Source organism: Dermacentor albipictus, chromosome 9 (genome assembly GCF_038994185.2).
Source record: "Dermacentor albipictus isolate Rhodes 1998 colony chromosome 9, USDA_Dalb.pri_finalv2, whole genome shotgun sequence".
NCBI classification, from domain to species: Eukaryota; Metazoa; Arthropoda; class Arachnida; order Ixodida; family Ixodidae; genus Dermacentor; species Dermacentor albipictus.
In genome coordinates this window covers 5,650,702-5,668,500 of record NC_091829.1, presented here as the reverse complement: position 1 = coordinate 5,668,500, position 17,799 = coordinate 5,650,702, and the positions used below count along the sequence as shown (strand labels likewise).

General features: G+C 45.6%; 1 protein-coding gene, 1 long non-coding RNA gene and 1 pseudogene across 7 annotated transcripts in view; 2 read left to right on the top strand and 1 right to left on the bottom strand.

The window, feature by feature from the left end:
• LOC135906102 (uncharacterized) overlaps nt 1-1,481 on the bottom strand; it is a 136,246-nt gene extending 134,765 nt beyond the window's left edge. For both annotated transcript variants that reach the window (XR_010565631.1, XR_010565630.1), the window contains exon 1: nt 1,358-1,481. This is a non-coding gene — a long non-coding RNA (uncharacterized lncRNA). The remainder of the gene's footprint in view (nt 1-1,357) is intronic.
• Nucleotides 1-17,799, top strand: part of LOC135906092 (uncharacterized abhydrolase domain-containing protein DDB_G0269086-like) — a 373,257-nt gene that overhangs the window by 118,785 nt on the left and 236,673 nt on the right. For 4 of the 5 annotated variants that reach the window (XM_065437260.2, XM_065437262.2, XM_065437261.2 and 1 more), the window contains exon 3: nt 9,818-10,052. In XM_065437260.2, coding sequence (XP_065293332.1) covers nt 9,818-10,052 — 235 coding nt within the window. Of the gene's footprint in view, nt 1-7,742; nt 7,879-9,817; nt 10,053-17,799 lie in introns of those variants that run through there. The other variant, XM_065437267.1, reaches the window with a different exon arrangement.
• On the top strand, nt 16,536-16,740 carry LOC135906143 (U2 spliceosomal RNA; annotated as a pseudogene).

Sequence of the window (17,799 nt, the reverse complement as noted above, 5' to 3'; positions counted from 1 at the left end):
GCAAAGGGTCAGAAAAGTGCGCTTTATTTTCCATTACTATGTCACAGTGGGTAGCGCCGTGCGATCGCTTCAAATAAACGCAGAAACGAGTCCTTGCAGCGCATGTGCCCATTAATCGATGCCCACCATAGCCATATCAGGTGCGACTCGAGAAGCTGTGGAGTCACCCTGTAGCCGGCGGAGTCGAGGTAGCGCTTCACCTTCTGCCAGTAGCTTTCGATTTTCTGGGTGTGAGCGCCCGTGATTGGGTCTACAAAGTTCATGCTGTGGTTAACAGCCTCCCATTGCAAATTCAGTCTTGCTCCGTTAGCCCCCACCAAGTTCGGGATGCAGTTGTATGGGGCCCATTCATCACTGTGGATGGTGGTTCCCGGTTCAACGTTGGCTGCAATAATGGGGCCTAGCGTCGCCGCGTCTCGTCGGTCGACCTTGAATAGTCGGAGCTCCCCGGTGGTCACGCAGATCATACCGAATACCCATGGTCCACGATCTGCAATGCCGCCGTAATTTTGACGGCTCGGCGGAACGTTGTCGCCCGTCGTCAGGCGGCCTCGATTGTATTTTCGCTTGCCGCGAAGGAGGCATTCATCAATTTGCACAATCCTCCCGGGGCCACCGAGTGGGGGTCGCGCCAGCAGCTCGTCCCGCACGACCTCACGAGCGTAGTTCCTCCAGTCGGCGATGACATGGTCCGACAGATTAAGCAAGTCGCCGGTCATCTCCTTCATGAGCCACGTGCCTATGTTTTTGCTCACGCAGTACGTGAGCCAAATTACTTGCCGCCTGCAGTAAGCGACGCTCACTTCGCCTTTTGAAAGCCCAGTGCAAAAAGCAGGCGATCGTGCAAAAGCCTAGTGCAGAAACCAGGCTCACATCAATCTGCGGTCCAAAAAGCGATCGCATAACAGCCTAGTGCAGCAACCAGGCGCACACCAATCTGCGCTCGGAAAAGCGCGCGCAAGCACGTAGCGAGCCGCGCCAATCCAATCCAGAAGCCAAAGAAGAGGGGGGAAGTAATGTGTGACACTAAGTTCAGAACTACCTATTTCAGTACATGGTGAGACGTACGACGGGCCACAGCTGGCGATCGAACACCTTACGATCGTTTCACTTACAGAACTCACAGCTCGTTTCTTTGGACTCAAGCTCAGCACTGTACTCACGTTGAAAACTGATGAAAAATTCTGCGTGCAGTGGCTAATTAGATCAATTTGAGACAACCTACGTCAATAATTATGCCCGAAACGCGACAATTCGAAACGTAAACCAGCGTTATCAGTTACTTGCGCCGTTCAAATCGTGTAACATGGCTCTAAATTATACATAAACACTTTAGTCATATAACAAAAGAACTTACCAATATCGCACGGTGTTGTTGCTGCCGTTTTCGCAAAATCGAGTCCAAGTGGCCCGCTCAAAAGTTTGGCATTTGGCGCTCACTTTTGGCGCGAACCAACCGAAAGGAACCGCCAAGCGCAACAGCCGCGTTACACTGTGGCGCTACCTGGCTACTGAGCGGTTAACCACGTAGGGGGCTTCTGAAAGATGATTTTAAATAAAACGTTGCCTCAATTTTTTCATACTTACTTACGCATCAAAATACTTTTTGTATAAGTATTTTCACAGTTTGTTTTAGTTTGTGGATGTGCCAGTGGCAAATCACGGAGGCCATGTCATTGCTGTCGCGCTAGATTTGAATTGACGGATGTTCGTGTGAGCTGTAACGGACGGGAAAAAAAGCTTTATTGCGAAAAGCACCAGCTAGGTTGCCAGCCCGGGCTCAGGCCACCCGGACCTGGGTCCGCTGGATTGCCCATAGCTGGTCGTGTAGATCTGAGCTTGTCAGAGAGCTTAGCCATCGTCAGTAGCGTAGTAACAGGGGGGGCCGGGGGGCCGTGGGCCCCCGGCGCAAGGGGCCAGTGGGGGGGTGTCATATACGTCTGAAGACACCCCTGTTTCCGCCGGCTACACCCGGCGGGGGAGGGGGGGGGGGGGGGAGGGGTGCCAGAAGACCTATGGGCCCCGGCTGCCAGACGACCTAGCTACGCCACTGGCCATCGATCCTCGAGAAGGCCAGGTTCTGTGTTGTCCTATGTGTATTGCTCTGATCTCTGTGCATTTCCATAAGATGTCTGCATTGTCTGCGTGTTCGTGCTCGTAGAGCTTGCATTTTACTTTATTTAAGTTTGCTGGGTGACAGCAGGTTCTGGTTTGCAAACTGCTCCAACCTGTTCCTTGATACATATCGAGTTGTTTGTGCGGTTGTGGGTATGCTTTTCTTTGTTTCGTGTATTGTCTCAGTATGTCGTGGTACGTGACCAGTTCGTTCCTGTTGTCGTGTATCGCTACTTCGTCGTCATCGCCTCCTCCGTGTTCTTCATCGCCTACGCCGCTGTCCTCCCCCCTTTCGCGGTCTCGGGCCGTCACTGTCCGAGCTGCGGTGGGTTAGTTCTCGCGCGGCTCGGTGGGTCTTCTCGTTGAGGTCTGGAGGGGTGCTCGGGTCTTCTGTGGTTACTTCCCCCATGTGTGCCGGGATCGATTTGAAGCATTCGGGTGGGATTTTGCCGTTCTTGAAGTCTTCTGCTATGCGGATCAGGATTTGGGCCGCCTCGGTGGAGATCCAGTCCTTTGTGAAGTTCCTAATGACCGTCTTGGAGTCGCTGATTATTGTTCTGTCTCGTTGCCGACCGCTGATTACAGCCAATGCGATTGCCGTTTCTTCCGCTGCCTCCGGCGACCTGGTCCTTACGGAGCCCGCCCTCACGGTATTTCCTTTCGTGCCTACGACCGCCATTAAGAAGAGGTAATAAGCACCCTCGTCACCGCCGACACCACAATTGTCGTCGCGGTTTCAGGGTTACCGGGCGGCGTCTACGAAGAGCACCCCCTCCCGCGAGCCGTGGTTTCTGAGGATCGTTTTCGTGCGGCATTTTCTTCTCTGACGTTGTACACCGGGTGCATGTTCTTCGAGATGTTTTCCGTGTTTATTGAGGCTCGGACTTCCGGGTGAATCTGCGTCTTGGGGCCCTTCATTCCGTGGTAGTTTATGCCGATATTTTCCATGATTTCATCTGCTATCGGACTCATCCTCCCCCGCCCCAATTACCATCACGGTAAAGAAAAGTCGAATGGGAGCCACTGTTGGGTACTGCAGCACATCCTTTCTATGAGAAGGACAGCGGCGGAACTATTTGACGGGTGGGGGGTTGGCGGTGTGGTGACGAGGGGCAAGGGAGGTTTAGGCCCTCATCCCACATTACATGTTTTAGGTGTTTCCCCCTTGCCCCTCCTCTCCAGACAGCACTGGACAGAGGGACTGACAGGAAACCACGAAAACTCTTCCAAGCAAACGGACCTCGCTTCGTAAGAAAGAGGGCGCCGCCGGAGTGGCGGGGGATTCCTGTTTTTGCAGCTCGACAAGCTCTGCCCCAATGATCAGGCTAAACGCATGCTGTTACATTAGGCGGGGGGGGGGGGGGGCGTCTGCTCGTTCTCGTCTTCTCGCTTCATACGTCATGTCGCTCGAAGTTCCGTTGCCCACGGTTCCATATACTGAGCAGGTTAGAATTAATGGGCCCCCTTATCGTATACTGTCCGAGGTGATGCCTTGGGCTGCAGCCCCCTCTGCCCCCCTCCCCCTTAATCCAGCGCTGATCTCCAGGGCACCCAAGTGGTAGCGGGGGGATCAAAGCTGGAAGCAGGGCGGCCCGTGGGTTGGGGCGGCGGAGGCCGAAGCGTGCCAGGGTGTATTCGCATAAAAAACTGGCTGTCCACTAAAGCGGACAGCCGATCTCATACACCCATGGCACGCGCAGGCCTCGGCCAGCCCCAACCCACCGACCTGTCCGGGTTCTAGCTTTGATGTGCCCGTTGCCGCTTTGGTGTACTGTTGGCGCCGCCAATAATGCGAAATAATGACACATTATTTTAATTAGTAAAAAACACGATTGAATAAATATAATTGCGTCGAGCCGCCAACTTTCGATGCTAGGTTCAGCACTATATCGCGCTCCGCGACTTCTGGCGGCACGACTATGGGGACAAGCGCATACAACACGCGCTAAGAAACTCCTCCGTAGTGCCTATAGGCAGAGTCGCATATTAAAGGAGCAAAGGTCCCCACATTGCCTCTCTCGCACCCGCTCTTACTCGCGCATGCGCGCAAACGTCCGTTGTCTCCGCAAGTGCCACGCCCCGCTATACCTACTAGCAATTGGAAATACGCTACCCGGAAGTGTCGCCTTGCGCTAACCCTTCCATAGTTCGAAATAGGGCCCTGCGATCGGGAGCGCGGATACTGGCCGGTCTGGTCAATTCAGATATGCAAAATATGTTTGAGTATTCCAGTAAAGAAAGCAAAGAAGATGTGATAGAGCCAGAGTCGTTACATTCCTAGGTTACCGTTCCACTTGTTTTTGCGTAGTTCCCTCGTGTTAGCGAATTACTATAAAGGACGCCGGGAAAAGGAAAAAAAGAAAGGAAAGAACTCAGCGATGGTGTTCTGTGCCTCAATGCAGTTCGGGGTGCAAATCGTTGCCGGAAAAGTGACCCTTGTAGATCTATGCGGCGGCATGCAAAGAGCAATTTACGAGAACGGGCTATCCTGAGCTGACAGGAGCTTCAAGAGGGGACACAGGGGAGGAATCACACACACACGCACACACACACACACACACACACACAAAAAAACACGCGCGCACGGCGCTGTTCTTTCTGTGCTATGAACCAACTCGCCCGTCAATCCTGACAGATTTCTACAGAATTCAGCTAAGTTCTGCAGGGAAATGAAGGTCAACATGAATATATAATGTTACAGTTTTACTAGAGGCAGCAGAACTGGCCTTGGAACATATGCTGACTGTACAGAGCGATTAACACAGCGATACTCGCATTGAGCACTATATTGCAAGCAACTTGATAAGTAAGTGGGTTCTTCCATGTGCAGGGATAGCTGAGATGTGCCAAGGGACAGACAGTGCTGCAGTGGAAGTGCCTACTGACGTATTCAAAGAATGTAATTTTGGATGGCTTCTGTCTTCTGTAGCCGTCAGAGTCACTGCATAACTTGAATCATGCTGTCGAATTAAGCAGGGTGCACAATGTGCATGCATTCAATGATTGTAAGCAGCTTGCACACTGCAGGCAACAGCGTGCCATGAACTGGCTGTCAAACATTGCACAGGACTAACCTGATTAGTTGTTAGATTTGTTTTATCACAAGGATTAAATTCCTTTTAAAGGTGCTCAACCAAGCAGCTAGTGAAAAAATATAAAACAAAGAGGCTCGAGCCTTGCGTCACTTAAGGCCATCCACCACAAAGTCACGGTAATGTTGCTGATAAAGTTATGTGTTATAAAGCCGTGAAACAAAGTTGTATCAATTCCTCTAAAACATTGAGCGTATATAATGGCTCCGCTATTGTACGACCTTAGGCACCACTCAAATGTGCATTGAGAGAAAGAGAATCCATTAATGGACACAGTCATTCGCAGTGATTGTCAGTCACAATAAAACAATAAAATAATGGCGAAAGATACCACCCTCCCGTTTGGACAACCTCGTGCTACTCTCCTTAACAACGTCGATGAAACATTTTTAAAAAATGTACAGATTATTTTGCATTCGCAAAAATTGTTACAGAAACGCAGCACCTTCAAAAATATGCTTTATAGAAGCATAGTTTCATTATGGCTGGATTATTTTTCTGGCGTAAGGTTGAAATGGATGCCGCGGTTGGTGGTTGTCCAGTGCTATAGGCGTATATCGTGAAAGGGTAGTATTGTTGCTGAATGGTAACGTAACTTATACCCGCGCAAAGCAAGCAACACGCGGCGCGAGTGCGATGCCACAGACGCCGCGATACCACGCCCCCGAGGCATCGTGGCTCAGTAGTGCAGATTTGCCTTTCGGTTGGTTCGCACTGCTGGTGTTCTACGCTGTATGCACGTCATAAGTGAACGCCAAACTCCTAAGTGTGACACTTCGACTGGATATCGCGAGAACGGCAGCAACAACACCCTGTGATTTTGGAAAGTAATCTTGTTATGTGCCTTGAACGTTTCTCTATAACGACGCCTTCCTTTGGTCCCGCCTATTGCCCGCCACCGAAGTTAAAAAAAAAGAAAAAGCACGGGCATCGCGATATGGGGAAGAGAAAAAAGCTGTAGTTACGTTAAAGGGGTCCTGAACCACCCCTCGAGCTTGTTGCAAAATATGCGGACCCCATGCACTGCGGGAATCGATGTAAGCGAAGCTTTCTGTGCTGTATATATGCTTTGACGATAATTATATATAGCAGTTGTGTTGACGGCGAATGTTTAATTTCTTCAACGTTTAGTCCAACAGGAGAGTGGTGAGTTGATGTTAAACGTTACCTTGAGTGCACCACTGCTGCTTGTTTGCGCAGTACACAGGATACACAGGGGAGGTGTTTGCTTGAGGCGTTGTTGTGTGCCGTACTTCATAACTTCTGAGACGGTTGGACATATTCGTTGCCTCATGTGGCACATACATAGCATCGTGGCAGAAGTATTAAACTTGAATTGAATTCTGGGCATGTACGTGCCAAAACCACGATCGGATGATGAGCGGACTCCGGATTACTTTTGACACCGTGGTGTTCTTTAACGTGTGCCTAAATCTATAAGTGCACGAGCGTTTTTTATTTCGCCCCCGTAGAAATTCGGCTGACGTGGTTTGGATCAAACCCGCGACCTCGAGCAATGCCATAGCCACAAAGTTACCAGCAGCGGGCACAGAAATGTTGATTTGACGTATGTCAGCTTCCGTAGCGTCGCCTAGACCCTACGGTGCGCGTTAATGCAGTTTTGCTTCTGCGCGCCCTGCGTAAGTTGTCCGCTTGACAAATTTGCATGGTGTTTGTTTTTCAGAAATTGCAGAAACGTACATTACCTGTATCTTGAACTTAAATTTACCCGGTTTGTCTGCAACCATTCTCGTGCCAAAGTGCGCGCGTCCGCGCGGGCCTCATATTCAAAGCGATGATCTCCGATGTTTGAAGAGTGCGCGTAGTGCCGGTAGCTTCATATGCTCTGTGCCTTCGACGATTCGTTCGCGTTGAAGTGAGAGGTGCACGAAGGTCAATCCGCTCGCTGCTGCTGCCGCGAGTCCTCACTCCAGCGTGTTCACAGCGAGTTTCCGCTTTGAAAACTGTTTCGCTGTTTCGCTCCATGACCGCGAAACAGCAGTCATGAAGCGCGATGTGTTCATGTTTACCTGTGCACGCGTGACACCGTCCTTGTCAATTTAGTTAGGGAGCGAATGTTAACAAGTTTATACGGCCGATAAAACTAATATGCTTACTTCGCATATCTATCTACTAATTTGCTATCACAATCGATGCTACGCCTTTCGGGCGAAGCTGCGACTTTTTTTTGTTTTCGTTCCAAGGGACACTGGTCACACGTATAGGCACATTCTTGCTTGATTCAAGCGTATACAGAACACGCGCCAAACAGATTATCAGTAGAGTTCCTATATTCTGCGCACTGTTTTGAAGCTCACACATCCGTCACTTCAAATCTAGCGCGACAGCAATGACATGGCCTCCGTGATTTGCCACTGGCATATCCACAAACTAAAACAAACTGTGAAGAATACTTATACAAAAAGTATTTCGGTGCGTAAGTAAGTAAGAAAAAATTGAGGCAACGTTTTATTTAAAATCATCTTTCAGAAGCCCCCTACGTGGTTAACCGCTCAGTAGCCAGGTAGCGCCACAGTGTAACGCGGCTGTTGCGCTTGGCGGTTCCTTTCGGTTGGTTCGCGCCAAAAGTGAGCGCCAAATGCCAAACTTTTGAGCGGGCCACTTGGACTCGATTTTGCGAGAACGGCAGCAACAGCACCGTGCGATATTGGTAAGTTCTTTTGTTATATGACTAAAATGTTTATGTATAATTTAGAGCCATGTTACACGATTTGGACGGCACAAGTAACTGACAACGCTGGTTTACGTTTCGAATTGTCGCGTTTCGGGCATAATTATTGACGTAGGTTCTCAAATTGATCTAATTAGCCACTGCAAGCAGAATTTTTCATCAGTTTTCAACGTGAGTACAGTGCTGAGCTTGATTCCAAGGAAACGAGCTGCGAGTTGTGTCAGTGAAACGATGGTAAGGTGTTCGATCGCCAGCTGTGCCCCGTCGTACGTCTCACCATGTACTGAAATATACGGTGATTCAGAGGACAGGAAATGGACGCTGTGTCCTGCTACCAGTGGCGTACCGACTGGAACAGAACGAGACTGACCGGGCTTCAGCAGCCCCCCGACCCCCGCCGAATATTTTCTGGCCGGCGCTATTCTCTTTTATGTCTGGCACGGGAACAAACGTTTCGACAAAGGGACTTGTCTTCGTCACTACTGGATAAGACGTGATCACGCGAAACAGCAGTCGCATGCTTAGGCCTCAGAAGTACGCATATCAGCGTGAATTACGATAATGTATATCTTGCCTGTCCGAGTTTGAAAACCGCATTCGCGTGCTTTTTTTCATGGCGCTTGGGTCTCCTTCCCACTCTTGGTATGCTTGACTGTATGGCAGATGTGCTTGACAGGAATACGTTGTGTATGCTTCACCGCAATATAATGCTGTACGAAAATACGAAAATACTATACGAAACTATACGAAAATAGGGACCAGAGCAATATGCAACGCATTTAATCATTCATTGACGAAGGAGCAAAACAAGAACGCTACATGGAACGTTTGAACAAATGTCACTTCAACACCTTTGTATAGAAAGTGCACTCATGGACAAATGTTTCGTGGACAGAGCACAATAATTTGGTGAAAGATTTGTGCCTTCGACAACTTTGAAACGAATAAAATCTGTCCTGTTTCCTTCCGACTCAAAGGTGAGTATTCTTGGAAGCCCTCAGGGACCTCCTGTCGTGACATTTTATTGCAAATCTATGTTAGTCACATGAGCAGATTTGGTACCAGTATGATTCTATTGTTTAAAGTGTGTCAGACGCTGTCTATATACAAGGGTGACTAAAACTGCTGACGGTGTTAAATTTAGCTTAGGGAAGCAACCACAATGTGCCCACTCCGCATTCAAGCCATCAGATAGGTGTGACACTCAAAGGTAGCCATCAGGCACATCAAGAAAATTTGCTGAGTTATCTAGGCAGCCTTCTTTGTACCACAAAATGCCAGTTGAGACCCTTTTTATACAGTGAAACCAACAAAGACTGGAAGATTGTGTCGCATCAAATACATATCATCAACTGGCCTAATTTCTACCATCCTAAAGTCCCTGTATCTTCGTGCTTAGCTTTTGGGAAAGGTTGAAATGCATATTCATTCTGATAATTTTTATGCGTGCTACTTGCAGTATTTGCATAGTGGTACAAATAAGTCTCTACCTGCGTGGGAATATCAAGTGCACTCACTCACTACTACCCCTATAGTAACATTGCAGCAGGCACTGTTAATATGCAATACTTAGCCTTTGCTAGGCTTCTTCAAAAAAAAAACTTGATTATCCTGCCTGTTGGATGCAACTACAGTTCTGAACCACCGTGTCTGCAGTAATACAGCAGTGGCCACAAAATAAGTGAACATTTTTCGCTGGAAAGAACTGGTAATTTTAACATTTAATATTATCCACCGTGGAAACACTGAGAGTTAGTCTGGGATAATAAAGAAAATCCATTTTCGGCTGAAAATAAAAATATACAAGAGCATGCCGGACTTTGGAATAACACTGAAGATGCTGACCTTATCTGTGTAGATGCTTTTAATGAAATGCACCGACGGTACAGCAGCCCCTCTGCATGTGATCCACTTTCAGGCTGTGCGCCGCAAGACCATCGACAGCTGGGTGTCTTCACGGTTGAGCCTGTTCCCCAGGCCACTGGACGAAGACGTGGCGTATGACGACACTGAGGTCCCTGCTCTGGCACCTCCACTGCCGCCACGCAATCCGGGCTGTCAGAGGATCAGCTGGCCACTTGGACGGCACAGCTGTTATGACTCGCCACCGTCGTCACCCGCACCGCCTCTGCCCACGTCAGCGTTACCCACAGGTGAGTTAGGCGACTCGCTTGCACTTGTGCCTTTGTACTGAGGATTGCAAATGATTGGAACATGCGCAATCTCGCTACACTCTTGGATAGTCTAACGTAATTTTATTTATACCGGTCATGCGTTGCTCACTGTGACCACTGAAGCGAGCCAAATGAACAGCACAATCATTTGGCTTTTGCGCTTGTGATACATATGCTGTATTGCATCGCATGTCCTTTTGTACACACGCTTCCTGCCTACCTTTGAAGTATTATGAATTTACGGGAGACGCATAGCAGGCTATGCTCATTTTGAGGCAATGTGGCTGTTCCTGGAGGGGCTTCCCTTCCTTGCAGAGTAGAGCGTATAGGCGAATACTACGCTGGCACTGGAAAACCTCTCTGGTTTTCATTAACGAGCTCTCTCTCTCTCTCTCTTATGCCTGTCGGTGCAGTGTTTGAAGCCGCATTGTGAATGCCTTGTGACTTGTGACACTGGACGAGGTGGACAGGCATGTGCCTGTCAGTGGTTTGTGAGTACTACCTCCAATTTTCGTGACGTGCACAAGGAATTTGTAAGAAAACCTTACGCCAAGAAGCCCTGCTCCATTTGGTGTGCATTTTGAAACGGTCACCAAGAGAATATAATTGGTGATATTTTGGTATTCTAGGAATTTTAGTATGACAATGTAGCTGCGGGGTCGACAGCTATCTGAGAAAGGAAAAAAGTGGATACAATATTTTTGCATAAGTGGACATTACACTAGCGCGTAAAAAGAGGACCCGGAGAGGAACATGAAAAAAGACACACCGAACCTTTTTTTCATGTTCCTGTCCGTGTCCTTTTTTTACGCGCTAGTGCAATGTCCTCTTATAAGAATAACCACCAACTAGTCCAGCTTTCTGCCTTAAATATTTTGTGTCAGTACCAAAACCCCAGGTGGTCAAAATTAATTAATAATTACAGTACGTTAAACCTCACATTTAACGAAATTATTCAACATGTTCCCAGACAATATACTGACGCCCTTTAGATCTATTTTGGATGTCCTGCTCAGGAGCTGTGAGCGGTCCCAGGGATGTCCGATACAAATTCCCAAATCCTCCCGAATGAGACAAAGAATTTCGAGGTGCCCCTAGCTATTGCCTAAGAGACGCGAAGGCAAAAGTCTTGTAAAGCCTACTGTAATTTACCTTAATCGACCTTAGTCTACTTTAATCCACCTTAATCCTCCTTCATCTACCTTAATCTACCCTAATCTTCTTTCCTTAACGTACCTTAATCCAGTCACTAATCAATAATTAACTTTGCTAATATTAGTCATCTCCTATACACAGCTGGACATGCTTTAGTTTGCATATGGCCTTATTTGGGTCACGTGATATTTCCTGTACCTCACAACGCGACCTTGAAACATCGAGATCTAAGGCTTTCGCCTTAAGAATGGCATCCACAGGGTGTTCATTAAATGTCCTCTCTGGGACTTTCTGGGATCTTATTTAGATGTTACATATTCTACTGTTTCCAGAAATTACCAGTGCATCCGGCATTTAAGGGCACATACCCATAAATAGAAAGAGTTGTCTTTTTCAAATTTCTTCATTTCTTCAAACATGTGAACTTTAATCACCTTAACATACTCTCCATGAGATGTAATTCACTTGTCTTCCTGCTTTTTACCGACTGCAGACTTGTGGCCTTCAATGCTTCTGTTCGTTTCTTCTTGATATGTATATCTATGAAACTTTAACAACACTGGAAACACTGTTGCGATGGTGGGAGCACACACATCTACATACACAGCACTGACTGTATGGCAGTTCCTAACGTAAAATGGTACAATAATGGCTCTCGTTTTCCATGATTCAATTCCAAGCCTGAAACAAGAACTTGAAGATGCTTTCAGGATGAGGAACAGGTAAAGAACCAAATGCCAAAAGCACTGAATGCCATCATCCTGTAACAGTTCTAGAGCAGAAATGAGTAATAGAAAAAGTGACGAGACAAGTGCAGTGCATATCAGGGAGTTTTCTGAAGATGACGAAAGTTTAAAAATGCTCAGACTTCAGAAAAATCAGTTTTCGAAACATTCTCAATGTTGTTTATTGCTCATCGTGGGGGACGCAAATTTCACGCTGCACAATGCACTATAGATTAGACAATAGTTCACAACATTTAAACTTACGAAATGTGATCTTTATTGCATATACACTTTTCATAGAAAATGAACTCATTGTAATTGAAACACATTATTTTCACAGGTTAAAAAACTACAGTAAAAGGCAGCAGATTGTATGTTAAAGTAAGAAAAGCTAAATCAACACGAAAGAACACTACAAAAGTGTTATAAGGTAAAGAGTACAGAATGTTAACATAAAGTAAGCATTAGAAAACAAAAATCATAGAATGTTAAATAATGCTGGAAGGCTGGAAATCGGAAGAATTTGCAGAGCAGAACCCGACAGTTCCAGCACAATAAAGAGACTGTCTACCATTTTTCAAGAACATATTTTGTAGTGCAAAAGAAGGTCTGCTGAAGAAGAAGTATTTGAACGTGTAGTGCTTTCTTTGGAAAGCAAGTAGAAATTCTTAAAACAGAATTTTGTGTTCTTTTTAAAGCTGTGTACGAATGCCTGCAACACTGATTACTGAACACGGTGGCAATGCTGTGCTGGCTAAAAAAAGAAGCTGGAAGTGCGCAGGGTTTCTGCAGAAATGGTTACTTTGTTAATTATAACGTAATAGTCATCTTCAGCATGTAATCGGTTGCATATGTGTCGCTTTCTTTATGTCACCTAAAGTCTTGCGTTTCTAACAGGCGCAGTCCGTGTAGTCTAGCCATGTCTTTTTGTTGGTATTGCTACCGAAATCCAGGACTTTTGTACGAATATCTAGCAGGCATAGTGTGGCAAGGTCCTGGCCCCGGCGGCCGCATTTCGATGGGGGTGAAATGCGAAAACACCCGTGTACTTAGATTTAGGTGCACGTTAAAGAACCTCAGGTGGCCGAAATTTCCGGAGTCCTCCACTACGGCGTGCCTCATAATCAGAAAGTGGTTTTGGCACGTAAAACCCCATTATATAAAAAAATAGTGTGGCAAGGAAGGCCTACACTGGTGTTGTCGTGACGCCGGCAGGCATTTTCGGCATCCTACATACAACAGCAACCTTGGCACCACTCCATCAATGCGACTCGCACCTTACACAAACTGATCTGCATCGCCATGTCAAGAAGGCACACTTGAGGACCCATTGATGCACCACGTTCGTCTACATGTAAGCAGCGCCACTTTTCAACATGTGGTATCTGTAAACAAGAAATGACCCTATGATGCAAAGCTAGCAGACGCACACAAAATACAATTTTGAACAAGGCATCAGTGTAAGTAAGATCACTCTTCCTGCATGAGCTTTAGGTTACATGATCGAGCTTACAGTTTGTTTGCATTTTCAAGTGCTGCCACAAGTATTTTTGTACCCACTTTCAGAGCCAAATTACAAAATGATGCCTTGTTTATGGGGTACAAGCATGCTCATTTTCGTCAATGTGACACGCGATCTCCTCATTCCACCATAATCCAAAGACATGTCCTCAGCATATGACACTCTTTTTAATACACAGTTGAAAATAATTTTTTGCTGTGTTGCTTCCTGTGGCTAAGAGAAATGTTTACTCCCTGAATAATTTTACTGGTGCACTCGGCTTGCACTGTCTGCTTAACTCACATCTAGTAGTTCCAATGTAGTGGTGCACCCATGTTCTATTAGTGTAGTTGCTGCATAGTGAGCAAATAACACTGAAAAATGACAAGGATGAGAAGGCGACACACAGATGCACCATAACTTACTGTTAACTCTTAAGAGGAAGTTTTAGCTTGGGGCTCCTATCTTAAATAAATGCAAAAGAAGAATTCATTTTTTCTCAGCAATCACTGCATTGAATTTGGTTAGGTTTGTTACATATAAAAGAAAAATCCCAAATGTAGATTGTGTAGGAAGCGGAATTCTGAAGCACTATTATCCTTGCTATAAGTTATTCACACCTAAGATATTCAGCACGTGTCATACATAGGAAGGGAAGCCATGCAGAAGCTTGGTTACTTGAGGCGTTGCTTAATAAATTCACCCCGTGAGATAAAGCTACTAGCTTACAAAACTTTCGTCCGCCCGATTCTTGAGTATGGGTCCGTCGTCTGGGATCCACATAACAATATTAACATGAAAAAGGTGGAAAAAATTCAGAGAAAGGCGATAAGATTTGTATTCAATTTCTTTAGCTGGTATGCATCACCAAGTGCTATGCTCGAAACAGCAGAACTAGTTACCCTACAAAAACGGCTACATAAAGAACGATTAAAGTACATGTATCTTCTCTATCATGGAAAATAAGGCATCGACACGGACTCGTATACCGAGCCTCTCGCTCGTCGGTCAACTCGGTCTAGCCGCGCTAAGCAGCTTAAAGATTACTACTGCAAAACAGAAGCGTTTAGAAATTCATATTTTCCCCGAACCATTAGGGAATGGAATGTACTTCCTGCTGCGGTGGTTCCCCTCGACACCATTGAATCATTTTTAAAACTGCTTAAAGAAATTGTATAAATGAGCGGGGTACATCACTGCCCTCCTTTCCCTTTTCCTTTCATTTTCTTTTTCTTTTTTGGCCTGTCCTTCCACGTAATTGAACGCAGTGCTTTCTGATGCGTCTGCCACTGCTACATATTTTTATACACCCTACTACATTATGTTTGTCTGATAGGATGTATGTTCTGAAATCGTTTGCCACGCTTTGTATACATATATTCTTCTAGTTTTGTTTTTCTGTCTCTTAAGTGTTCGTCAACTTTGCGCTAAGAGCAGTTTGAATTTTCTTCTTCTGGAATGGTTTTACATTTTTAGCGCTAAATGCTATGTTTTCGAAAATGACACGCTGTTCACATTTTCAAATTGAGTGCTATTTCATTTTGCTCACGCTTCGCACCTTGTACTCAATGTATTGTTCGTCATGTATATAACCACTCCTGCTTAAGGCCTCTAATCAGAGGCTGGCAGTAATCTTGAAATAAATAAATAAAAACTTGGACCTGTGTGATACTCTACTAAAATTAAAAAGGTGGAACTGAATACCAGGACTAAACTCTGGAAAGTGTGAATAATAGGTGTATAGCCATAGGCTTTTAGAACGTCCTGCGTAAGATATATTTTTACGAACGGGTGCATTTATTTAAAGATGAATTGATGAAAAGGGGAGAAAGGTTGCCGTGCCAACACCAAGCTGCTCCAAAGACGAGCGCACTTTGTTCTCCTCTTCTTCCGTTCTTTCTGTCACTTTAGCGTAACAATATTTTGCCATAGAAAATCCATCTAGCTAGCAATAAAGGGTCCATTGCCAAAACAGCCTAGGTACAGTGAATAAAACACTGAATTTAACTCTTTTGACACTAGATTTATAAAGAACTAGTAAGTGATATTAGGCTTCCTACACCTAACTCTCCACGCATTAGCTTGCACAGATGCAGCTTGGAAATTTTTTTCCCTTTTTATCGAATCGACTGAAGTTGCTGGGTCATTCCAGCTCAGAAGGACTGTAGTATACGTGCTGTTCTTTGTTAGTTGAGTCCCCTCCTTGGACAACTATGTGCTTCTTCTGTTAAAAAGAAACAAGGAAATATAGCTATAAAGACAAATTAAAATTCAGTCAACATTTTACGTTTTGCAACCTGAACGAAGTCTTGGTAATAGAAAAGTGCAAACTAACTTGTAGTTTTAACAGTTAATGTATGTAAAATCCTACAGCATGTCATGAATCAGATGTAGTGTTTTAAAAAAGTCAAATTATGAAACGGTGACGTCAGTACCAGTTTTGCATTACTATTACAAGACAGGCAGCTTCTCACTGAGCCCAGGAAGTAGAGCCCCAATTAAAACATGTTTACAGCAATAATATTGGTAGAATTACAAAAATAGATGTGAGCAATTTCCGTCCAACTGATTTTGAGCTTTTCTGTCCATCGCAAGTCTTTATTTAAAATTTATATTCCAGCACGCAGCACATTGGCATCATGTGAATTTTTACTTTTGCAAGATGAAAAAAATTCAGTGCCATTCCACTCTGTGAAGGTGGATGACCCTGCAGCGAAGCTGTGTATGTGGGCCCCTTAATGACGAACTGCCCATTGCCGTGCGTCAAACGCCGTATGTACATAAATGAAAGGCGAAGTGCGACTGGTTGCACCTTTACGATGTTGAGCCTCGGAAGATCATGAGGCACCGGGGTGTATACCTATAGCCATGTATTGTTGCAAAACGAGGCACGACACGTTTTGCTAACGAATCCCGGCACGTAGCACAAGCACGTACCTCAGCGCACTCCGAGGGCTTCACCGTAGCCAAGGCGGTAGTGCATTGGTCGATGTCCCGCAGTGCAGTAACGGTTGTGAGGTCATTCGAAAGCCACAAGCGCTCACACACATCACAGGCCACACAAAATTGTTTCCCCACAAACTCCCTCTGAAACCTGGCCGTAGACATGGCCAACGTCTGTCAAAGTGTAGTATCTGTTCTTATCAGTTTAATATCTGATACAGGTTGTATTTGGACCTAAGATATTACACTTATTTTTGCAAGTTGGCGGAGTGCTTAAACCGTGATTCACCTCTGCTGCGGGTCGGCCTGGTATTGCACTATCTTCGGGATTGGCCCACATATGGGGAGATATTCTTGATCGACAGCTGGACAGATGCACACAATTTTTTCCAGAACCTAGACATATGCAGCTTCGCTGTAAACTAATCGATGTAGCAAGCCTTGGAAAAAAGTGGAAGCCTTGGAACAGTGGATCATATGGCTACTTAACAATTTTTACCACCTAGCGCTGGCCTTGTGGTAATGACAGTGTGTTACGATTCGCCCAGTGATGCAGCTGCGCCATGGACTAAACATTGCTTGTAAGGCAGCGACTGTTGTTTCTCGGACAATGTGGCACGCACGCTTGTACATAAGGAAGGAAGAAGCTATAACCTGCACCACTGACTCCGTTGTGGTGACGTTGAGAAAGGACAGCACGCCGGCAGCAACATAGAAAAGCTTTTTTACATGCTGCTTAAGCGCATTCAATATAGTGAAGGTGCATGGCTGTCCCTGCGCTTGAGGAGTACTACATACACAGCTCGCGCACTTTATTCATTTTATTTATTTTACAAGTGCTGCCAGCATTGTTACCAGGCCTTAGGCAGGAGTAGGCATTTGAAAAAACAAAAAACAAGTATGAAATAAGATCAAACAAGACAACAGACACTGAACAAGAATCTGCATAACAAACAACATGAGAGAAACCTTTTCACAATTATGATTTGACTGGTAAAAACAAGGGATGAACGTTATGGTTTATTCACAAAGTGCAGAAAGAAAGGATGAAACCGTTGGACAGTCGACAGTTGTGGCAGGTAATGCATTCCATTCGGAAATCGTGCAGAGGAAAGAAGAATTTTTAAATGCGTTGGTCCTGCAGGAAAAATCTCTAACCTCCTTGTTGTGATAAGAGCGCGTGCAGCAGTGGCTAGCTGGTATACTATATGATGTTTTCTCTATTCCTAATTTATTGTTATAGAGTAAAAAAAAAATTTCATTCTGTCCCGGTAACGCCTTATTGCAAGGTTTTCCAGTTCTGCAGCTTCTAGAAAAGATGATGGGGATGTGTGCCAGCTGTACGAATTGGAAATAAACCTGGCTGATTTTCTTTGGACTTTCTCAATTTTAGTGATGTTGG